Consider the following 26,758-nt stretch of genomic DNA (forward strand, 5'->3'; position numbering starts at 1 on the left):
TCTGTTCAATGTCAGTCTTAGACCGTGTGTACCACTCGACTCTACGGCACATAGCATGTTCCTGCAAACACAGTTCAAACTTAACACATACTCAACTGGCTGTCTGTTCAATGTCAGGCGTAGACCGTGCGTACCACTCGACTCTACGGCACATAGCATGTTCCTGCAAACACAGTTCAAACTTAACACATACTCAACTGGCTGTCTGGTCAATGTCAGGCGTAGACCGTGCGTACCACTCGACTCTACGGCACATAGCATGTTCCTGCAAACACAGTCCAAACTTATCACATACTCAACTGGCTGTCTGGTCAATGTCAGGCGTAGACCGTGTGTACCACTCGACTCTACGGCACATAGCATGTTCCTGCAAACACAGTTCAAACTTATCACATACTCAACTGGCTGTCTGGTCAATGTCAGGCGTAGACCGTGCGTACCACTCGACTCTACGGCACATAGCATGTTCCTGCAAACACAGTCCAAACTTATCACATACTCAACTGGCTGTCTGGTCAATGTCAGGCGTAGACCGTGCGTACCACTCGACTCTACGGCACACAGCATGTTCCTGCAAACACAGTTCAAACTTATCACATACTCAACTGGCTGTCTGGTCAATGTCAGGCGTAGACCGTGCGTACCACTCGACTCTACGGCACATAGCAATTCAATTCAATTCACAATTCTTTATTGCCAGAAGACAAATACAAAATTTGTATAGCAATCGTCATAACTCTATAACTATCGTGTAATTCTATAGATTTATCAATAAATTATGTTAATGTTAAAAATTATTTTATTTTAAACAATTGTACCTAATAAAAGACAAGATCTACTCCTAAAATTAACAATGTCAACATAAGAATAGACATGTCAACACCCAGTGAGAGATGTCCGATCAAGTTGTATGCTCCATAAACTCGCTCACAGCTATAAAACTCATTTAATATTAAATAACGCTTAAGTAATCGTTTATAAATGCATAAGGGTTCGTCTGGTTCTTTATATTATCAGGAAGTTTGTTCAAAAATTTTACACCAACTTCAGATGGTAGACTCTCGTAAGATTTTAGTCTATGTTGGGCAACTCTGAAATTTTCCCGGATAAGATATGTGACTAGTATTGTAATTATGAACGTCCCTACCCTGCGTCAGCACACACTTCGAACGGCAATATATTATTGTCTCAAATATGTATAAGCAGGGCAGTGACAAAAACTCAAGTTCCCTAAATTTATTTCCTGCACGAGTCCCTAATTTTCAATTTCAGAATCGCTCTGAGCGCTCTCTTTGTAGTCTGAAAAGTCTCAGAAAAAGCTTGCATTCCCACAACTGCCACCATAATGCAATGCCATAGGACAGATAAGGAAATACAACCCCATAGTAAGCCGTTCTCATGATCTGCCTTGAACAAAATTTTGACAGGTATCTCAGAGCATAAATGCCTGATGAGACCTTTTTACATACATTGTCCACATGTACATTCCATGTCAAATCTCTATCTAAGAATATACCAAGAATTTAGTACTATATACTTCGTTGAGTTCTTCTTCTCCCAACATCACTGTTGGCCTATGACCGTTTACAGGTATTCGGTTACAAAAAAATATATAATTGGTTTTAGAATTGTTTAGTGTTTAGATTGTGCATATTAAAATATTGTATACAGCTATTCAGCCCTTCAAAAGTTTGAATTTCAAGATTTGACATGTTTATTCGATTTAAAAGAAACAGTTGTGTGTCATCAGCATATTGTATGATGTTTCCGGAATTGACTGACGATGCAACATCGTTCACATATAATAAGAAAAGTATAGGTCCCAGGATTGATCCTTGGGGTACACCATATCTTATTTTCAAAGCTTTAGATAATGTACCGCAGATCTCAACTTGTTGAGTCCTATTACTTAGGTATGATTGAACCCAGTTTAATGGGACTCCTCGGATACCATAGCCACTTAATCGATCAAGAAGGATCAAATGATCCACACAGTCAAAGGCTTTGGATAAGTCTAAAAAGACGCTAAGCGTCGAATATCGTTCTTCAAGACCTTTAACTATTAATTCAGTTAGCTGAATGACCGCATCTGTTGTGGATTTACCAGCTCTAAAACCAAATTGGTGATTCGAAATGATTTTGAATTTATCTATAAAGGATAATAATCTAGAGAGAAAGAGGCTTTCATAAGACCTTACCAAAAACAGGCAGTATAGAGATCGGCCTGTAGCTATTAGGCTGGGTATGATCACCTTTCTTAAAAAACAGGTGCAATAATAGCTTTTCTTTAGAGGCGAGGGAAAAATTCCTTCGTTAAAAGAACAATTTATCAATTGTGTGAGGGGGGCTACAAGTGAGACAGCACATTTTTTTACGAGCCACGCCGACATGCCATCGACATCAACGGTCTTTTTTGGTTTTATCTTTTTTATAACCATGGCCACCTCCTCTTCACTGACTGAAGTCAACATCATTGAGGATTCATGGCAGTTTATAATTGGGCCTGCTATTCTTACAGTCCCTTTGTCACACTTCTTTGTCACCTCATATGTAAAGAAGTCACATAGCAAATTTGCTACGTCCGTCGATTCTTCTATAATGTTTTCCATTTTCAGTCTTTAAATTAATGCTTTTGTATTGTAACTTGTTTTTATGTTTATTAATTATTTCCCATGCAGTTTTATTTATATTTTTGGAAAATGTTAGTTTTTTGTTTACGTTGTAAGATTTAGCGGCGTTAATTACCTTGCGGTAAATTCTTTTGTAGGATTTAAAATAATCGAGGAAGTACTTATCAGTAGAATTTTTTGACATATATGACAATTCCTCTCAATCGATCGCGTGACACTAGAATGCCCTTTGTTATCCATTTAGCACGGTCATTTAAAACCTTGGATTTAAAACTTTTGTACGGACAGGTTATATTTAACCCTGGAACTGGCAAACGCCCGATATCGGGCGTTTTAGTCGCATCCTAGATGGCAGCGCCCCGATATCGGGCGTTTTAATACGTCTTTTATTTCTCAATATTACGTACTTAAAACACGATCAAGAGTATCGTATTGATACCAATCGAAAGGATAGGAAGGTTCAATTTATGTAAATAATACACTAATAAATAATTTATCGTTTCGTTACACGTCCATATGCCTTATAATGTCTGAACTGTTTGTTTACATTCTCCCGCGCGTAACCACGCAGCGATGAGTCAACTGGTTCATTCGGCTATTGTTATTTCGTCAGCTGCATGGTATCCTGTCTGGTTTATTGTATATTTGAGTTCTTTGTAATGATGGTTTGTGTATATTACACAATAATAGTAAGTGTTTTGTGCGTGTTTACGTAATGGATCGTAATTTCCGCGATCGTTTCAAGTGACATTCGAGAACTACTTGTACATTGATACCAATCGAAGGAGGAAGGTTCAATTTATGTAAATAATACACTAATAAATAATTTTATTGTTTCGTTACACGTCCATACGTTTGTAATCTCTAAACTGTTTGTTTACATTCACCCGCGTACCGCGCTAGTTTGCGCGCGTAGCGATGAGTCAACTGGTTCATTCGGCTATTGTTATTTCCGTCACCTGCATGGTGTTTTGACTGGTTTTATTGTTTGTTTGAGGTCGTTGTAATGATGATTGTGTATATGACACAATAATAGTAAGTTTTTTGTGCGTGTTTATATAACGGATCGTAATTTCCGCGATCGTTCAAGTGACATTCGAGAACTAGTTGTACATGAAAATAAGGAACGATGAGGATTCCGATTTAGACATTCAATCAGAACATAATTAAAAAATATATAATAAAAAATTAAAAAATAGAAAATTAATATAAACCTAATACTTACAAGATTGTACAAATCCAAGTGAGCTTTGAAGTTCTTACTGTTGTTGGTAAGTAGCACTTTCGAATGTCAGTGTATGATTTTTGAATCGTTTACCACATGTAAAAATAAATACCTTATAAACTATGTGTTGTTTTACTTTTACTCAGAATTAAATGCTCTTTCTTTGTATATTGTTGGATTTTGCGTATCACTAACAACAACAATTTTACAGATCAAAAACTTTGAACTAACTTTTCTTTTTTCTAAAAAACATTTTTTTCCTGAAGAGGTAGAGTAAGGGTATTTTTTTTTTGTTTTAATTATATTATGTGAAAAAATGTTCCTTGAACAATGCTGAATCAAAAAATATATAATATGTTATAGGTACTTTATAGTAAATATGTAACAATAAAATAAATATAAGGCAATGTATGAAGTACTAAAACACTCTGCCACTGAGAGAAATATGACCGCCAGTTCCAGGGTTAAGTAATAAAGAAAGGTTTCAAAAAAGGAAGAAAACATTTGTTCTGAAGAGATTGGTTCGTTAAAAAAATCCCATTTCTCTTTGCTGAGGAGATATTTTAGATGGGCAATGTTACAAGGTTGTGCATATCCCTTTTTAGCTTTATTTCGGGTTGGTGGCATAATGGTGTCGAACTAATCAATGACGGCAATCTGAGCGTCATGGTCGGCGATTCCCGTGCACAACACCGATACTACTACATTTTCAATATTTGAGATAATATTGTCGATGGCAGTTGCAGACGTGGCTGTTATTCGTGTGGGCGAGTCTATGGTCCATGTCAACCCAAAGGTCTTCAATAAGTCACGTAGCTGTCTTGTATCACCGCTCTCTTTTTAATATGTTAATATTTAGATCACCAATAACAACAAATTTAGAGTTTTTAAAGAATAAGTTATTCAAAAGAAGTTCTAATTTTTCAAAAAAAAATATTGTAAAGACCCTTGAGGTGACCTGTAAATTCCAATTATTTTAACCTCTTGAGATTTTAAGGACGTCTGAATTTTCAGACCAGACACTTCAAAATCTTTCTCTTTACTAAATTCAAATGCATAGACTGAAATTTAATATTATTTTTTACGAAAAAGTGCAACCCCACCTCCCTTGAAAATTTCTCTACAAAAAAAAATTGCCCATTAAATAATTTTCAATGGAAAACAAATCAATTGACTCCAGTGTGAAACCATGCTCTGAAACCACCAAAATATCGGGTTTCAGGTCATCGCACAGCAACTGGAACTCATCGACTTTATTTGTCGCCATTTGAGGCATTCTGGTGTAAGATAATAGTTGAATTTGAATTTTGGGAACTATTTATATAAGTACGAAAATCTATCTCTCTGAGTGCTGACTGTTCAGTTACTACAAAATTTAACCTTCTAAAAAAGAAGAACAATCTTGTCTGTCCAGTTTCTGCAGCATGTTCTTGCAGCATGTTCCTGCAAACACAGTTCAAACTTATCACATACTCAACTGGCTGTCTGGTCAATGTCAGGCGTAGACCGTGTGTACCACTCGACTCTACGGCACACAGCATGTTCCTGCAAACACAGTTCAAACTTATCACATACTCAACTGGCTGTCTGGTCAATGTCAGGCGTAGACCGTGCGTACCACTCGACTCTACGGCACACAGCATGTTCCTGCAAACACAGTTCAAACTTATCACATACTCAACTGGCTGTCTGGTCAATGTCAGGCGTAGACCGTGCGTACCACTCGACTCTACGGCACACAGCATGTTCCTGCAAACACAGTTCAAACTTATCACATACTCAACTGGCTGTCTGGTCAATGTCAGGCGTAGACCGTGCGTACCACTCGACTCTACGGCACACAGCATGTTCCTGCAAACACAGTTCAAACTTATCACATACTCAACTGGCTGTCTGGTCAATGTCTGTCTTAGACCGTGTGTACCACTCGACTCTACGGCACATAGCATGTTCCTGCAAACACAGTTCAAACTTATCACATACTCATCAGGATCTCAACTGGCTGTCTGTTCAATGTCTGTCTTAGACTGTGTGTACCACTTGACTCTACGGCACATAGCATGTTCCTGCAAACACAGTTCAAACTTAACACATACTCATCAGGACCTCAACTAGCTGTCTGGTCAATGTCTGTCATTAGACTGTGCGTGCCAGCCGACTCTACGGCATACAGCGTGTTCCTACCAGCCCAGCATAACCTTAACACATACTCATCAGGATCTCAACTAGCTGTCTGGTCAATGTTCGTCATCGACTGTGTGTGCCAGCCGACTCTACGGCATACAGCATGTTCCTGCAAACACAGTTCAAACTTAACACATACTCAACTAGCTGTCTGTTCAATGTCTGTCATAGACTGTGTGTACCACTTGACTCTACGGCACATAGCATGTTCCTGCAAACACAGTTCAAACTTAACACATACTCATTAGGACCTCAACTAGCTGTCTGGTTATTGTTAGTCATAGATTGTGCGTGCCAGCCGAGTCTACGGCATACAGCGTGTTCCTACCAGCACGGTACAACCTTAACACATACTCATCTGGACCTCAACTAGCTGTCTGGTCAATGTCTGTCTTAGACCGCGCGTACCACTCGACTCTACGGCACACAGCATGTTCCTGCAAACACAATACATATTCTGCCTGCATTCTCATCACATATGTTTTGGAGGTAGGATTTCTGGCATATTACAAAAAAGTATAACTCTAGATTCAGAAGATTGCAATCGGCCCAATGGATTGCCACTTCAAGTTATATATGACGAAATGCATGAAATCTATACTGGGAAGGATTGTCACTGCACAGGAGGCAAGAGCACAATCACATCACACCTGAGGTATGTAAGGTGAGTCAATGAAACATTGTTTCAGCAACGAGAAGTCTGTCTGTAAATCCTGAAGAATGAGCTTAGAGTGAGAAAACATGCACTTACCTGTAAGGTAGGTAAGAAACCTCCTCTAGAGGATACTTAGACCAAACAAAGCTAGGGTTCACTTGTGGTTGCACTTCTTCTAACCACTGTGAACCTCAAATATATGATTTAAATTTTTGACATATGTTTATTTTTACAAGGTCTCAATGTATATTGGATTCGGCTTGTTTAATTTTATTAGGTTTTTTTGTATCTATAGATAAGAATTCATCTATACTTTAAAGTATAATGTTCTTCAAAATTCCAACTTCTTTTCTAATCGTTCACCATTAATGTTTTACATAAGGAAAACATTGGAACACAAATAATTTTTTGTACGGGAAATGCGGATAATAAACTATGTGTATTTTTATTAATAAGTCTACCCCTTAGTAAAAAACCTTACGTAAAGAATAACTTTTATATTGTTACTAGAAAATATTTTATGTAATATTATATGTAAATAAATTATTGAAATAAACCATATAATATATTTATGGAAATGATTATTTTTTTTTTTATAAAAAATAAATGATCTAATACAATAATTGACTATTTTGTCCAAAGCTTTTTCAATACTTTTGTAATAGAAATAGTGGATTGTAAAAAAAAGTATAAGAAAGACATCTCATTTACAAAATTAGAAGCAAACAACTTTACAATATACCAATGATGTTTTAGTGTTTTGTTCTCATTCAAATAATATCCCAAGAGTGTTCATTACCATTGGGATGTGGTACTTATTCTAATGTGTATGTATTAAATTTTAGAAATTTCATCTTTAACACAAACTTCGCTGCTCCACCCCCAAAACACAAAAGCTAACTGTGAGCAGTACTGGTCTAGTAAATAATTCATTAAAAGAAGAATTAGAGCACAGTCTCACTGAAAACAACTTGTTTGCAAACACAGACATGCTCACACTTGCTGCGGAAGCTGAAAATGCTTTACTGTTAGAAAATGATAAATTAAAGCAAGAACTACATGATATGAAGCAACAATTCTCTTCCTTAAAATGCCAAGATTTCAGAGACAATAATTTTGCTGAGGTGAACCTTGCTGAAGCAAAAATTGAAGAGCTTGAAAATGACAAGGAAATCTTGCTCTCCCGAAATGCTTCACTGGTTGAAACACTAAATGAAGTAGAACTCCAATTAGAGAAGGAAAGACAGTTAAGAATTGAAATGATGCGAACTTTTGAAGAACAAGATAATGAAAGAGAAAAACTATTACGTGACTCAGCAAATAAAATCAAGCAATTAGGTGGAATGATAAATAAGCTGAAACTAAACCAAGATGACATAACGGACCTAGCTCAGACACCAAAACCTACTAGCACTTCAGAAACACAAACAAATGACTCCGAATTTTACGTTCTCAACTACTGTGCCTCTCTAATTACTGAGCTGGCTCAGCTTAAAACTCGACAAGACCAACTAGAACGCTCTGTGGAAACTTTGCAAGAAGAACTGCAGAAACAAGGTGAACAATTAAACCCTGCTACACCACCACCAGTCACACAAAGTACACCCGTTGCAGAGAGTTTTCCTCGTTCTAAGAACTACAACCTAAGCAAGAAAAAAAAAAAACCAACTGGGAAGGAAAGGAACCATTTCAGTGTATCTCTCCAAGTAACCAAAAACAAAGCTCGGCTTGCAGAACCCACCAATGTAGAAATAGACTTACAGGTAGATGATGTAAAACAGAAATGTGATGCTGACATCTTGACACAAGAAACTACAAGGAGAGACAGCCAAACTCCTTTTAAAAAAATTACTCAAAAAGCGAGACTTCCAATTATGACAGCAAGAATACGAGGCGACCAGGAAACCTTGGATGACTTTTTCATGAAGCATATAGATTACTTCAAAGACATAAATATCCAACACAAGGAAAGATTATCAGCCTCGATTAGTCACTCTAAAACCCCAACCTTAAAAAGTACCTTGATCTCACCCCAAGCAGATACCAGCAACAGTTGACAGTTAACATAGACAGTTCCTGTTAGTTTAGCTGTAGTTTGTCCTCACAACTCGTATGGCCAGTACAGACGGCTGCGCTACTTTCATTGACAGCTCGGCAGCCATATTTATTGTTTGCCTCCCCAGATCAGAATTATTTTTAAATTTGTGTGTTATTTGCATAGTAATATAAATGTTATAAAGAAGGCCCTTACAGTAGTGTTATACTCAAACATGAGCTATATTACATTTTTCTCAGTTTTTAAATTATTAACAGAATAAAACTTATTTAGATACATACTTTTGAGTGAATGAAAAAATTAGAGCATTGGAAAAATGCGATAGGAACCTAGAAAATTTTACTAGAAGACATCTACAAGCTATTCTTAACTACATATAGGTATGAAGCACTGGTAAATGAATACATATTTTCCAATATTAATTTTATTATTGCAATGTGACTAATTACCTGTATCGAGTAACTGCCTGTGGTATTTTGCCAGTCTGTATATACAGGAGAGGTGCTCTCTGAATGGCTGTCTCGAGGATCGGGCCCATTGTCCGGGTAGAGTCCTGAGGCTGGGGAGAGTGTGATCCACCTAATAAACATTTCATTTGTAATCTGTAAGTTGTGTACTATTAAACCGTCGCTATTGGACCCATTGTCCATGTAGAGTCCTGAGGCTGGGGAGAGTGTGATCCACCTAATAAACATTTCATTTGTAATTTGTAAGTTGTGTACTATTAAACCGTCACTATTGGACCCATTGTCCATGTAGAGTCCTGAGGCTGGGGAGAGTGTGATCCACCTAATAAACATTTCATTTGTAATCTGTAAGTTGTGTACTATTAAACCATCACTATTAGACCCATTGTCCATGTAGAGTCCTGAGGCTGGGGAGAGTGTGATCCACCTAATAAACATTTCATTTGTAATTTGTAAGTTGTGTACTATTAAACCGTCACTATTGGACCCATTGTCCATGTAGAGTCCTGAGGCTGGGGAGAGTGTGATCCACCTAATAAACATTTCATTTGTAATCTGTAAGTTGTGTACTATTAAACCGTCGCTATTGGACCCATTGTCCATGTAGAGTCCTGAGGCTGGGGAGAGTGTGATCCACCTAATAAACATTTCATTTGTAATTTGTAAGTTGTGTACTATTAAACCGTCGCTATTGGACCCATTGTCCATGTAGAGTCCTGAGGCTGGGGAGAGTGTGATCCACCTAATAAACATTTCATTTGTAATTTGTAAGTTGTGTACTATTAAACCATCACTATTGGACCCATTGTCCATGTAGAGTCCTGAGGCTGGGGAGAGTGTGATCCACCTAATAAACATTTCATTTGTAATCTGTAAGTTGTGTACTATTAAACCGTCACTATTGGACCCATTGTCCATGTAGAGTCCTGAGGCTGGGGAGAGTGTGATCCACCTAATAAACATTTCATTTGTAATCTGTAAGTTGTGTACTATTAAACCGTCACTATTGGACCCATTGTCCATGTAGAGTCCTGAGGCTGGGGAGAGTGTGATCCACCTAATAAACATTTCATTTGTAATCTGTAAGTTGTGTACTATTAAACCGTCACTATTGGACCCATTGTCCATGTAGAGTCCTGAGGCTGGGGAGAGTGTGATCCACCTAATAAACATTTCATTTGTAATCTGTAAGTTGTGTACTATTAAACCGTCACTATTGGACCCATTGTCCATGTAGAGTCCTGAGGCTGGGGAGAGTGTGATCCACCTAATAAACATTTCATTTGTAATCTGTAAGTTGTGTACTATTAAACCGTCACTATTGGACCCATTGTCCATGTAGAGTCCTGAGGCTGGGGAGAGTGTGATCCACCTAATAAACATTTCATTTGTAATCTGTAAGTTGTGTACTATTAAACCATCACTATTGGACCCATTGTCCATGTAGAGTCCTGAGGCTGGGGAGAGTGTGATCCACCTAATAAACATTTCATTTGTAATCTGTAAGTTGTGTACTATTAAACCATCACTATTGGACCCATTGTCCATGTAGAGTCCTGAGGCTGGGGAGAGTGTGATCCACCTAATAAACATTTCATTTGTAATCTGTAAGTTGTGTACTATTAAACCATCACTATTGGACCCATTGTCCATGTAGAGTCCTGAGGCTGGGGAGAGTGTGATCCACCTAATAAACATTTCATTTGTAATCTGTAAGTTGTGTACTATTAAACCATCACTATTGGACCCATTGTCCATGTAGAGTCCTGAGGCTGGGGAGAGTGTGATCCACCTAATAAACATTTCATTTGTAATCTGTAAGTTGTGTACTATTAAACCGTCACTATTGGACCCATTGTCCATGTAGAGTCCTGAGGCTGGGGAGAGTGTGATCCACCTAATAAACATTTCATTTGTAATCTGTAAGTTGTGTACTATTAAACCATCACTATTGGACCCATTGTCCATGTAGAGTCCTGAGGCTGGGGAGAGTGTGATCCACCTAATAAACATTTCATTTGTAATCTGTAAGTTGTGTACTATTAAACCATCACTATTGGACCCATTGTCCATGTAGAGTCCTGAGGCTGGGGAGAGTGTGATCCACCTAATAAACATTTCATTTGTAATCTGTAAGTTGTGTACTATTAAAACCATCACTATTAGACCCATTGTCCATGTAGAGTCCTGAGGCTGGGGAGAGTGTGATCCACCTAATAAACATTTCATTTGTAATCTGTAAGTTGTGTACTATTAAACCGTCACTATTGGACCCATTGTCCATGTAGAGTCCTGAGGCTGGGGAGAGTGTGATCCACCTAATAAACATTTCATTTGTAATCTGTAAGTTGTGTACTATTAAACCGTCACTATTGGACCCATATTGTCCATGTAGAGTCCTGAGGCTGGGGAGAGTGTGATCCACCTAATAAACATTTCATTTGTAATCTGTAAGTTGTGTACTATTAAACCGTCACTATTGGACCCATTGTCCATGTATGTAGAGTCCTGAGGCATAGAGGAACACTATTTTACGATTGTTTGTTACTGTTGTTTGCTATCAGCTGACTATCTAGCCAGTAAATATAAAGCATACTTATTACAATCACGTACTCTAGGTGATTTGGTGATTTTCAGTAGTGTTTTGTCAATGTTAGTATATTAGAAAAGACAAAATTCTTTCCTTATGCTCCTAGAATATTTTATTAAAAGTGGTTCTGTTTATTTGACATATTATTGTCATTCTATGTATTGTCAAAAATAAATAAAGTTTGTTGACTTCAATATATAGGTCAGTTACTGGTAAGTGAATGAATAAGTAAAATATTTCACTTTCTTTTAGTTTTAGGTGTCAAATTTTTTGGTGAACACTCACGGTACTCCAGGTAAGGTGTTGGTCGGAGGTTATTTGTTTGAACCTAAAACCATCACTAATTTACTGATTCTTGAGAGCAGTTTCACAGGGAATGTTGGCAGTCAGCCATGTAGTTTTTTTATTTTATATATAGGTACGCTGCCATCAACCATCAGTAAACCTCCAGTGTGTAGGTATGTGTCTCCGCCTCAATGCATGATTCAACAAACATGTAAAACTGCAGTTAGTGAGTGTTTCAGAAACCTTAAGGGGGGGAAAAAGTCCCTCAACACAGTTATAGGATAAATTTAAGAAACATTGATTTTCAATCACTTTTATCAACCTGTACCGTAGTTGTAATTATTTATGCTGAATCGCGGTAGGAAGTAGGCTCTTTGAAAACTAAACGCGGTGCGTGGACATTGTTTGTTGGTTCGAGACCGGTCAATCAGCTGATCGTGTTATCTACGGTGATACGTTCCGAACCTGTTGGGTGGAGAGAGGGAGTGCAGTCTTGAAGCCAGAACGAGAAGGTGCAGACGTCGAGTAGAGAAGCAGTGTTCTTCCTCTAATCCTATAGTTTTTGGGATCTAGAGTAATTCTTTTATCGCGTGTAAATTTAATTCAAGTATTTAATTTTTCTTCAGTGCGTATTAAATCCCTATCAGCCTCCGTAATCTTCAAAGTAGTAAGTCCCGTACCAGCGTTTAGTTAATATCTTTTATTTTTATACTGTTGTAATTAAATTTCTAAAGTTTCCCATCTTACAGAATCTGAGAATTTAATTCAATTTTTGGAAGTATTGTGAATTAAATTTTGGTCTTAAAGTTAATATCAAGTTTTGTGTTATATTGATTTTTGAGTATTTTGAGAAGAGAACTTTTTATTTTATTTTGTTAATTTAAACCATTTTTGGAGAAGTATACATTTTTAGTTTCATTTTAATTTTAATTCATTTTTGATCAGACTCTTAATTAGATTTGTTCGATTGTGTGAAGTTTTGAAGAAAATCGAATCTAAAGTTTGTAAACTTCGTCAAATTTTGAGTGAACTTTAATCTCGGAATAAATCAAGTATTTCCGAAAAGTTGTTTTGATTTACGAAGTATTAGCTCCATATAAATTTAATATATGTACTATAATAACGGTACAAACCTATAATATTTATTTGTGGTTTAAATGTAAAGATTCTGTTTCATTTTATATACTCGTATACCTGTGCCTGTTCCAGTGTTAAAGGTTCCCGTGGTCACTATCTGCTGCTGCATCTTGTCCTGCTCCTGAAGATAAAGTAGTGTAAGATCACCAGCCAGCTCGTAGCACCGCCCCATCTGTTCCTCCCATTCTACCTGTTTGTACTTGCTGGTCGAGGACGGAGGGACCTTCTCCAGACATAGACCTGTAAACCACAGTTCGTTACCGAGCGTTGTATATGTGTGGTGCTATTTTCACTCCCACAGGCTATTTGTAAATACACAACATTACACATAGACTGGGGATAGTTAGTGTTACTCATTACAAATCACAAGAATATTTTTTTTTCAGTTAGCATTAATTTACTACAAACACAAGCTTTTTTAAATTGCCACATTTTTGTATTGACTGATCCACAGTATCAAAAATATTTTATTTTTGCTACAGACTAAATGACACTCATTTGCAGCATTGATTTTTGTTTTTAATTACAGTAATTTCAAAGCAAATGTAATAAACCGATATAATGTAATGAGTAATGAAGAACCCAACAGAATGTAACAAAAGTATTTAAAGAACTGACTTGACCGCCACCAAAGCTAACAAGGTAACTTCATCACATGTGTTGGTGAAAGTATCAAGTTTGAAGTCTCTACAACCTTTCTGTCGGTCTGACAGAAAATGTAACAAAAGTATTTAAAGAACTGACTTGACAGCCACCAAAGCTAACAAGGTAATTTCATCACATGTGTTGGTGAAAGTATCAAGTTTGAAGTCTCTACAACCTTTCTGTCGGTCTGACAGAAAATGTAACAAAAGTATTTAAAGAACTGACTTGACAGCCACCAAAGCTAACAAGGTAATTTCATCACATGTGTTGGTGAAAGTATCAAGTTTGAAGTCTCTACAACCTTTCTGTCGGTCTGACAGAAAATGTAACAAAAGTATTTAAAGAACTGACTTGACAGCCACCAAAGCTAACAAGGTAACTTCATCACATGTGTTGGTGAAAGTATCAAGTTTGAAGTCTCTACAACCTTTCTGTCGGTCTGAGAGAAAATGTAACAAAAGTATTTAAAGAACTAACTTGACAGCCACCAAAGCTAACAAGGTAACTTCATCACATGTGTTGGTGAAAGTATCAAGTTTGAAGTCTCTAGAACCTTTCTGTCGGTCTGACAGAAAATGTAACAAAAGTATTTAAAGAACTGACTTGACAGCCACCAAAGCTAACAAGGTAACTTCATCACATGTGTTGGTGAAAGTATCAAGTTTGAAGTCTCTACAACCTTTCTGTCGGTCTGACAGAAAATGTAACAAAAGTATTTAAAGAACTAACTTGACAGCCACCAAAGCTAACAAGGTAACTTCATCACATGTGTTGGTGAAAGTATCAAGTTTGAAGTCTCTACAACCTTTCTGTCGGTCTGACAGATAATGTAACAAAAGTAATTAAAGAACTGACTTGACAGCCACCAAAGCTAACAAGGTAATTTCATCACATGTGTTGGTGAAAGTATCAAGTTTGAAGTCTCTACAACCTTTCTGTCGGTCTGACAGAAAATGTAACAAAAGTATTTAAAGAACTGACTTGACAGCCACCAAAGCTAACAAGGTAATTTCATCACATGTGTTGGTGAAAGTATCAAGTTTGAAGTCTCTACAACCTTTCTGTCGGTCTGACAGATAATGTAACAAAAGTATTTAAAGAACTGACTTGACAGCCACCAAAGCTAACAAGGTAATTTCATCACATGTGTTGGTGAAAGTATCAAGTTTGAAGTCTCTACAACCTTTCTGTCGGTCTGACAGAAAATGTAACAAAAGTTGTAATATACTATTACTATTATACACTTTAAATAAATAGTTAAACTTAATTTGTATTCTGATGATTATAGTTAGAAATAACAAATAACTCAGTATGATATAAATGTGAACTTTAATGATGATAAATTAATTGACATACAAGTTTGAATTTTGAAACAAGATGGAGGATACAATAATGGTAAAATTTTAAATACAATTCTTAATTTTTAGGGAAGGGTGGTCGTGCTGGCTTAATGAAATAGAAATATTGGGTATTTTATTTTATAAAAGATATTGTAATTTTGAAAAATAATTGTTGTTAAATTTTAATTATATTAATTTTGAATTATTAGCCAAATCGAATGTTCCTGGGTTTTATGTTCTTCCAATGAATCACTAGTAAACTTAAAAGGAATTTTCTCACCCAATGTCTGTCTTCTGCTTCTTTGTACTTCAGTGATAATAAGAATTTAATAAAGTAACCTTTCAAATACTGCTGAATAAATGTAACCAGTTTCTTTATAATAATAATCTTGCTTCACTTCTTCCAGATCCCTCTCTCCTCTTCACCTTTCAAATATCTGCTCTCTTCACTCTTCAACAATCATCCCTGCACACTGTATCACTGACTTTAGTTCACTTTATAACTTTTGAATTTTATATGTAATAAGGTGAATTTTGATTTATTTTGATATATTTAATTTTGTATTTATTATTGTTTGTATTAAAATTTGAGACAATTTATAAATAATTATTCCTTAATTATTATTACTAATAAATTTCTAAATTAAATTAGGCCTAAGTATTGAAATGGATGTGAGATGGGTGTATGAAATGAGTCATTACAAAGTATTTAAAGAACTGACTTGACAGCCACCAAAGCTAACAAGGTAACTTCATCACATGTGTTGGTGAAAGTATCAAGTTTGAAGTCTCTACAACCTTTCTGTCGGTCTGACAGATAATGTAACAAAAGTATTTAAAGAACTGACTTGACAGCCACCAAAGCTAACAAGGTAACTTCATCACATGTGTTGGTGAAAGTATCAAGTTTGAAGTCTCTACAACCTTTCTGTCGGTCTGACAGAAAATGTAACAAAAGTATTTAAAGAACTGACTTGACAGTTGTTACTAATATATCCCTTCACACTCCACTAATATAGACGCCAAGACAAGTAAAAATATTTTGTAACTTTAAGTTCAAAGCTAATTTTCATTATAACTAAATTATAAAAGGTGAAAGCAAAAAAGTATAAATTAAGATATTTTAATTAAAATTAGCGTATTTATTGATAAAAAATAAAAAAAGAACTGTACACTTCAAAAAATGTTCAATTTCATTGTAAAATGTAAGACGAGCACGATGAAGAATAATAATAAGTAGTAGATCCGCACTCGTAACCGAGAGAGCAGTAATACACGCCACGGATGTTTGGTTATGGCTCTGTAGGAGATGCAGAACTGACGAGCAGGTGGTTGGAGTTAGATAAAGGGCACTCCCCTCTCCCTGCCGCAGAGTGAAGGTTATTTATGAATACTTCCTTGGTAACCGTGATAAGCATGGAGCGTGCATCGGACACTTCCTTGGTAACCGTGATAAGCATGGAGCATGCGTCGGACATTTTCAAGGCCTTTTGAGAACTAAGAAGAGTATATCTTCTGCATACACTCGATATAATTGTACATATCTTAATCTTCATTACACTAACCGAGTTTACCTTTAATGGCATACGACTCAGCCACAATTCGCAGACTGCGGCTCGGCAAAGCTTTCTCTGTGAGGGACTGGAGGTCTGCCTCATTGTAATGATTCAGAGATTCCTCAAAGAAGCCCATGGCATAGTGGAGTTTGCCTAGAAGCAGATGGGCATCCAGAGCTACTCCTGCCTGTGCAACAGTCAGTTATCAATATATCAATATTAAACATATTTTGACACTGACTATGCTTAAGACACGTTCCTCTTTAAAGAATACCTCTTAAACTTTTCTCGGTACTTTGGGATTATACCGACCACACCAGTATGAAGAACACAAAAATATAAATTTATAGAAACAAACATGATAGTACGAAAAAACAACTCTTTAATTACAAAATTACAACGATTATCAATATTGTTAATGGGTTCAGATTCCGTTATATGCCCCCAATCCTTAAACTTTTTTCCATGAACTTAGAACGTTATACAACGATGTAGTTAAGTAACAGAACTAACATTCCATCAATCAACAAGCATTTCCAGGTATTGTGGTCACTGTTATCTTATCTTTCTCGAGAATCCCGATTACGGCAGGCCGCACGGCATCACATGATTATTTATTAAGCTTTTTGCACGGTACATAAGCCTTTCCATTACAATTAAATTTATATTTCTAATCAGCCCCTCTAGAATTTGATATTTTACTGATAGGTACTATCTCGAGGAATGTTTTTCTTTCGTTGACATCAGTGTGGGCTTCAACAGCACCTTTGGTGGCCGGAGGCACTCGCATTTTGGGTGGCGGAGTGTAATCAAGAATAAAAACAAGTTTTGTGTATATTTTTTTCAATAAAGAGTTTAGTTTTTGTTTGGTAATGTTTGTTTTTGTTGAATTTTTGTGTTTGAAGAAATGTAGGGGTAAAACACGGAAGTACAACAAAGCGACGCACCAGCTGAACGGGCGGCGAGACTCTGCAATCACGTTATCTACTAGACCGCTCGACTTTGACCTCTGTCTGAGGATGGGAAGGGGTTTGCGATAAGACAATTCCTGTTTTATATTGACGAAATATTGTTCTACGCTAATCTACTAATCAGTAGATGCAAAATTTTAAATAACGATTCATGTCTGGGTGGGGTCGGTATAATCCGAAAGTACCCTTTTCTCTAATAAATCACACTTAGTTACAGCATTTGTAAATCTTATAATATAAATATTAAACCTTGGAGAAAACATAATCAATAATTAATTCAATTATAATCTTCATGAATATAGACTTTCAGAAACCTGATTACACTTTGGAGAACTGAGTAATGAAAAATTGTTATGTTCAACAACAACACTATGATCACAGGCAAAATTTATGGTTTTATTTTCTTTGAACATGGGCAAAATTGATTACTTTGTTTATGTTTTTTGGTGTAGCTCTGAATGACTGCAAAACTTAGCATGAAAATGCAATTTATTGAATTTTATATAATTAGCAATTAAAGAAATGTTTACATGTTAGAGTATTCTTCTCCAACTAATATATATATATATATATATATATATATATATATATATATATTTTATATATATAAAGGAGAAGCCATCCCCTTTTAAGGCTTATTCTGCCCGTCCTCATGGGCCACTGGCCTGTGCGCGGGTCTTATCAAACAGAATAAGGGGGAGAGTCGATACAGTACAAGGTCGATGGTACTAATAAAAAGTGCAAGGGTCACAGACAGGATTCTAACCTGCACTATCTCTAACTCACATCTTGAGTCACATGTGAAAGAAAAAGTCAAATACACAAAAACTGAACTCTAAATAGGATCAATATCACGTCGCTGGCCATCAACTAGTAACTAGTCGGATAATATATCACAAAACATCACACCTCCACTAGATACTAGTTGACGGACACCAGTGTGATAGTCATCCTGTCCGATATTATATCACAAAACTTGACACTCCCTTAGATACTAGTTGATGGCCACCAGTGTGATAGTCATCCTGTCCGATATTATATCACAAAACTTGACACTCCCTTAGATACTAGTTGATGGCCACCAATGTGATAGTCATCCTGTCCGATATTATATCACAAAACTTGACACTCCCTTAGATACTAGTTGATGGACACCAGTGTGATAGTCATCCTGTCCGATATTATATCACAAAACTTGACACTCCCTTAGATACTAGTTGATGGCCACCAGTGTGATAGTCATCCTGTCCGATATTATATCACAAAACTTGACACTCCCTTAGATACTAGGCCACCAGTGTTAGTCATCCTGTCCTATATTATATTACAAAACTTGACACTCCCTTAGATACTAGTTGACGACCAGCAGCATGGTAGTCATCCTGTCCGATAGTACATTACAAAACTTGACACTCCCTTAGATACTAGTTGTAGACCAGCAGCATGGTAGTCATCCTGTCCGATAGTACATTACAAAACTTGACACTCCCTTAGATACTAGTTGACGACCAGCAGCATGGTAGTCATCCTGTCCGATAGTACATTACAAAACTTGACACTCCCTTAGATACTAGTTGACGACCAGCAGCATGGTAGTCATCCTATCCGATAGTACATTACAAAACTTGACACACCCTTAGATACTAGTTGACGACCAGCAGCATGGTGTCATCCTGTCCGATAGTACATTACAAAACTTGACACTCCCTTAGATACTAGTTGACGACCAGCAGCATGGTAGTCATCCTGTCCGATAGTACATTACAAAACTTGACACTCCCTTAGATACTAGTTGACGACCAGCAGCATGGTAGTCATCCTATCCGATAGTACATTACAAAACTTGACACTCCCTTAGATACTAGTTGACGACCAGCAGCATGGTAGTCATCCTATCCAATAGTACATTACAAAACTTGACACACCCTTAGATACTAGTTGACGACCAGCAGCATGGTGTCATCCTGTCCGATAGTACATTACAAAACTTGACACTCCCTTAGATACTAGTTGACGACCAGCAGCATGGTAGTCATCCTGTCAGATAGTACATTAAAAAACTTGACACTCCCTTAGATACTAGTTGACGACCAGCAGCATGGTAGTCATCCTGTCCGATAGTACATTACAAAACCTGATACTCCCTTAGATACTAGTTGACGACCAGCAGCATGGTAGTCATCCAGTGAGTGGTAGAGAGGGCTTAATAGCCCTAACTCAGGCTCTTTAATAAAGGTATTTTTCATTTTATTTCAATAGATTAAATTAGTATCAGCATTATAAGTAGACCTACTTTCTTCCCTTGTTCACTGGCAGCGTTCAGCAAGCATCGTTTTGCCTCTCCCAAACCTGAACGTGCTTTGGAGAAGTTGACGAATCCAGGCGGCCAATATATTGCCGCCTTGATATTCGTAATTTTCTTAAAAAAAATACGACATCAAATGATTAAAGTTTTATGTTTTTTTATTCCCTGGTATATTTGTAGATATTTAATATGAATATAATTTTTATTTTTGAGGTCTATGCATTTTTATGTCGTAATTGTCACGTGACATTATCAGGTGACTCGATCTATTGTTGTTAATTCTTTATGCTTTAGTGCAATCGTACCATTGTATGCTGGATTCTTCTTCATTATTTTATTTTGTGGTTGTAAATATTAGTAGTGTTACCTGCTTAGCTATTGTGTGTTAGTAGTTACAATGACTGACAATTTGCGATCTCACGGAGAGTGAATATTGTAAGTAGCATATTTGTAAATAGAAAAAGTGTAAATAAATTTCAAATAAAATTGTGTAAATATTTCTTGGTAAATAGTGTTTTTAACTGTATTGAAACTGCTTATGGATCCTACAATCATCTGTTTACCGGTACATCCGTAATGTGAATATTTATTTTAAGTTTCTTGCAGTTAAGAGTCAGTTGCTTTATCACTTGTTGCGAAGTACAATTATGCGTATTTATACAAAATGTGTCATAAAAAATTTATTTATGAGAGAAATAACACAAAATTTTGTATGGTTGTTCCTTTATAAATGTACAATATAATAACATAGCTTTCTACAGTAAAATTATTTTTCCTTTTTTAGTTATTTACGAAAAAAAATAAAAAAAATAAAATTTTTTTTTATGTAATCCATTAAAACATTATTTTTTTTTTAATTTTAAATTACTTAAAACTACATCTATATATTTTTTTGTTGATAGTATATATCTATACGAGTAATTTGGTGCAACTTTTAGGTCATTCTCTAATGTTTATGAAAAGTTATCACAAATTTTAATCTAAGAGACTGCAAAATCGCCAATTTTAGCCTGGCACTTTTGACTAGTCACAAGGGGATAGATATGTGAAAAAAATTTTGCAACATCTCATATTTGGTCCTGGCCCTGAAAGGGTTAATAAAGGTATTTTTCATTTTATTTCAATAGATTAAATTAGTATCAGCATTATAAGTAGACCTACTTTCTTCCCTTGTTCACTGGCAGCGTTCAGCAAGCATCGTTTTGCCTCTCCCAAACCTGAACGTGCTTTGGAGAAGTTGGAATCTACAGGAGGCCACTCTTCCAGAAACATCTCCAACTTTCCTTCGCGCCGAGCAGGAAACTGCATAATGGAGCTGGAAAAACATGGAGAGTTTGAAACGATTTTCTCCTATGTACTAGTGGTACTCTAACAGGTTGTGAACACTGTTTTAAACAATACACTTCATATATTAATTTAAACAAACTCTCCAATAATATAAGTTTTTATTTTTGTGAGGCCTTTCGTACTCAGTGAGAACATCTTCTGACCCACATAACTGAATAAAAGTAATAATAACAAATATGATTTAACTATCAACTTTATTTTTTATATATATACATATAACATACTGTCCTGTCATAGAATATTATCTCTTTGTAATTTTAATGACATTTGTTTTTATTTAGTACAAAATTGTTTATGTTATTATTGTTATTGTTACTTTTATTCAGTTAAGTGGGTCCGAAGATGTTCTCATTGAGTACGAAAGGCCTCACAAAAATAAAAACTTATATTATTGGAGAGTTTGTTTAAATTAATATATAATTTCCAATAAGAAAAGAGCTTCATGAATGAATACACGTTTTATACAATGTTTAAAAGAATCCCCTTAGTGCTAGTGCCAATGGAATTTTGAAGTAGAATTATTTATGATTGAAAGTAATCAGGCTCCTGTATTTTGAATTAAAATCATATATCATCTTTACTACCACGATTATTATGTACCATTTTCAACTGTCAGGATAGGACCATACTCACAAAAGTACGTGAGGAGCGATCCTAAATAGGAACCTTTTGTAAGGTTACATGAATGGCTGACCAAGGAGTAACATCATCTAATGTTATTTTTGGAGTTATTATACCACATGGTGACTTCCAGTCATTGTTTATCAAAGTTAGAGCAAAAAGGTCATCTATCTTTGAAGGTCATACAGATCTGTACAATTTGTGATAAGTTCTGTCTTCAAAAACAGTTTAATAACTCATTAGTACTATTGATCTTAATAATTATTTAAAATTAAAACTAGATTCATCACAATATTTGTTGTGGATGTTTGTGGTTAATAAATTACCTGTGTAAATATCCCTTAACATTGTAAAATATCTCCTGTATAAAATTGTACCTAACATTTTTTACAGAACTAAATTGTACATTGGGAAGTGCTGAAGTGTACACAGACATTATACTGTAATATTATTTTTACATTTGATCCAGAGTCCATTCGTACTTTATGTAAAAGAAGAATAAATACTAATAAGTCTAATAAACTTGTGCAGAAAATGTTTATTGCACTATTCACAATCATTCTCTTTATATATTGTAGAAAATAATACCAATAATAACACTAACTATAACACCAACTACCGTTATAAAAAACGATAACTGTATTCAACGATACATATATTTGAAGTGTGTATAAAAATAATCAAGTATGGTATTTTTTTATCACAATCAGTCTTCAATATTCCATCCTTTTTAGTAGACCTACTTTAAGGTGAGTAAAACAAATGTACAACATACACTGTTTGTATTTGTGAGTTTGAAATTTTCATTTCAAAATGTAGCCTATATTATTATTAAAAAAAAGTGGTTATTGTTCACTTTCAATTGGCTTACTAAATATAAATTCTCTTCTACGTTATTATTTAAAAATCCTATAATATACAGTAAGCAGTAGATTCAACAATGTAGTATAATTTTTTGTCAGTATGTTGGGCTATAACAATCTCAATCTTGTTTATTTACATCATATATTAAAGGAAAATAATGTTGAAATCAATATTCAGATTCTAGCAACGAAACGATAAACACCTGCTCCGGTAGAAACTAGTATTTATTTTTAGCAAATCATAGTGAATCGTAAAATTAATTGTTTCCCATAGATAAATTTTATTCACACTACAAGAGTGTTTACTTTATTTGTGCTTCTATAGCTTCATTATTATCCGAGTTTTTCTGTATCCGAGGTGGTGTTAGCCACAAGTACCTTGGCTAATTGTACATCAAACTATACAATCTTATCTATTTGTAATAAAATCAAAGAACTTACTTGGTAAATTCAGTACCTCTCCCAATGAAACCCACAATCGATCAATCATCAGCCTGTTGTGGTAGTTAACATTGCTCAAATTCCAAAAAACTGGAGTGCATTTGCACCTCTGACATCGCCAGAGCAATCACTAAACAACTCACACTGAAGAACACCTGACAGAAAGAGGAAGATGATGATGCCGCTCTGTCGCGTCACTGGTGTAGTGCTACTAAATACAAACCTATTTTTATCTTCAAGCGCTTGTAACACGACCGACACTCACGGCGGCCACTCACATTAATTACCACGTGTTTGTATCTCTCATGCTTCTGTGCAGGTAGGACGGGGTCTTAGTGTTGGAAAGGATGAAGGTATTGTACCTTCTTTGGAGGTATTATCAATGCCAGCCAGGTCATGTGCTCTTGCTGTGCAGGTAGGACACAGTATTAGTGTTGGAAAGGATGAAGGTATTGTACCTCCTTTGGAGGTATTATAAGTGCCAGCCAGGTCATGCTTGAAGGTCATGTCCTCTTGCTGTGGAGTTAGGATGGGGTCTTTAGTGTTGGAAAGGATGAAGGTATTGTATACCTCCTTTAGAGGTATTATAAATTCCAGCCAGGTCATGCTTGAAGGTCATGTGCTCTTGCTGTGCAGTTAGGACGGGGTCTTAGTGTTGGAAAGGATGAAGGTATTGTACCTCCTTTGGAGGTATTATCAATGCCAGCCAGGTCATACTTGGTCATGTGCTCTTGCTGTGCAGTTAGGACGGGGTCTTAGTGTTGGAAAGGATGAAGGTATTGTATCTCCTTCGGAGGTATTATCAATGCCAGCCAGGTCATGCTTGGTCATGTGCTCTTGCTGTGCAGTTAGGACGGGGTCTTAGTGTTGGAAAGGATGAAGGTATTGTATCTCCTTTGGAGGTATTATCAATGCCAGCCAGCTTGGATTTATCAGCAATATTCCTACTTCAACTAATCTCTTGTTACTGCGGGAAAGTGTTCACAGCCATTAGGAGAGATTGCACAGCCTAATAACATATGAGGGTTGTATTGCAGTATAGTACACCATGTATTGAATGTGTATAGACAGTTTTATCAATAAAATATTGTAAATTCTTCTACCATAACTTCCTACTATATTGCAAGAAAAGTAGTTCCACTTTTAATATTGTAACATTCGTTATTTGTAATTTTCATCCTCTAAATCCCTAACATTGACCATACCGTTCAGGAGGAAACACAAATCACATTACCAGTGAGGATAAAAGTAAATTTGAAAATAATGCTAGCAAATTTAACCCAACATTCTACACTGGAATAAATATTGTAAAAAAGTTGAATCCCTTTAGTGCAATTGCCTATATTTAGGCTCAAGCTAGGTTGGTGATGAAACACCAAGAGCCTATATATAGCCTTGGACAAGTTCTGACGTTAAGCACCAAGAGCCTTTATTTAGGCTCTCAACATTTTCATGCATTACACAACCATTTATTGACTAATATCAATAAAATTAGTACTGATTAATGCATTTTATATAAAATATACTATAGCAAGTAACACTGCATAAACATTGATATAATATTCGAACAAAATAACAATACACACTAAAATGTTTTATTTAATGACACATGCGTGTCTATGGTAAATGTCAGTTTGGGTACGGTCCAATAAGCGGACCCGGTTTTTTATATCGAAGAATATAATCATCGATACCTAATATTCGCATATCGAATCATAGACTATCAATCGATATAAAAGTAATAACAATCATATGTTTAAATTAAAATGTGAATTTAATGATAACAAATAATAAATGAACATAACCATAACTCATAACTTTAACTAAATGAAACAGAACGAAAACGTTTTTACTAAAGTTGTGTCCACCATTACCTTCTTTTTTTGCATCTGAAGACGACCATGTTAGCTCCTCTGACAGTTACATTTGTTACCTTTCCACAAATATCACATAATGGATTCTTAGGTACTAACCCAACATCCTGAAGCCATAAAAAAACATACTTTATCGTCTTTTAAAGCAATTTCGTGAAGCTTCCTAAGATTGACGGCCATTTTAATACACAATGTTACGTGAAATTTAAAATATTACCTTAATTGTATTATTTGAAAGTGTTTACAGCTGTTCATATAGATTATTTAAGTTGTTAAAAATAATTCATCAGTATCGATTGATTATATCGATGGTTATGATTAAGTAATATCGTTTGCCAATTTCGATATAAAAAACCGGGTCCGCTTATTGGACCGTACCCGTCAGTTTTGTACTTTGTTTACCAATAAATGTATAAATTGTTAGTATTTTATATTCTATGTTAGAATTTACCAAATTTTCACAGGCCTTTCTCAATTAAATATATTACAATATAATACAGAGGTTTCTTGAGTAAATATTTTTAGGGCATGTATTGAGCTCTTAATTTAGCTCTTATTAAGCTGTGGATATGCCGCCGCGCCCGACGGGACAACCTGCACCAGTAGCTCTGGAGTTATGTTACACAACCTGCCTGATATGCTTGGTGCTAAAATGGTTAATCCTGAATAAGCAAAATCAACATAATGATAACTTCCTAATTTCGTATGTGCTACAACAAAGGCCTAAACAATCTGGATCGACTTACGATCATACAAAAACGTGCCATAAGAATACTGGCCGAGCTTCAGCCCAGAGAAAGCTGTAGAGAATCGTTCAAAACCCTAAACATTCTCACAGTAGTAAACCTCTACATTATGGAAACAATAATACACCATCATCTAAAGTCACTACAGCCTTTGAAAACAGCAGGCCAGATGCATCACTACAATACCCGGCATAGAGCAAACTACTGTCTCCCTATCCACCACCGCTCACTGACAGAAAGAAAACCAAGCTACGCTGGAGGAAAAATGTGGAACGCCCTACCCTTGCAGCTGAAGACAATTGGAGGACAACGTTTCCATGAAGAGCTCAAAAATTGGCTACTGGCCAACCCATTCTACACGATATCAGAATTCATGAACCGGGGATAACAGCAAAACATTTACATTACAATCAACCTAATGTATAAGCCTATCACAATTTTTTACAACCTCGTAAAACTTGTATTTATGACGCTAACACTGTTCTTGAAGAACATGTAAATAAAGAAGTATTGTCTATTGTCTATTGTCTATTGTCTATGTGCACACAATCTACTTATAGGCCTAAACCATCTGGTAACTTACGATCATATAAAAATATCATTTCTTGATTTAAAAATACATTACTCTCACTCTGAAAATACACAATGACCAATTAAAAAGGAATAGATTAATTTCCTAAAATTTTGACATCTTCTAATCCACACTCAAACACTAAAATCAGCTTACAAAACTAATCGACGTATAAGAATTAACGCAACGAGTAATGGATACCATGATTATCAACAAGACAGTGAAGGCTACTGCACGGGACAGTTGTTG

The 26,758-nt window shown here is 35.8% G+C and overlaps 1 protein-coding gene across 1 annotated transcript in view; it reads right to left on the minus strand.

Annotated features, from left to right (window-relative positions):
- LOC124360922 (tetratricopeptide repeat protein 7B-like) overlaps nucleotides 1–26,758 on the minus strand; it is a 79,047-nt gene that overhangs the window by 50,303 nt on the left and 1,986 nt on the right. The window contains 5 exon segments of the mRNA XM_046814924.1: nucleotides 9,200–9,329; nucleotides 13,287–13,469; nucleotides 16,789–16,957; nucleotides 21,208–21,333; nucleotides 21,336–21,361. Of these exon segments, the coding sequence (XP_046670880.1) occupies nucleotides 9,200–9,329; nucleotides 13,287–13,469; nucleotides 16,789–16,957; nucleotides 21,208–21,333; nucleotides 21,336–21,361 (634 nt within the window).

The sequence above is a fragment of the Homalodisca vitripennis genome, chromosome 4, assembly GCF_021130785.1.
Source record: "Homalodisca vitripennis isolate AUS2020 chromosome 4, UT_GWSS_2.1, whole genome shotgun sequence".
NCBI classification, from domain to species: domain Eukaryota; kingdom Metazoa; phylum Arthropoda; class Insecta; order Hemiptera; family Cicadellidae; genus Homalodisca; species Homalodisca vitripennis.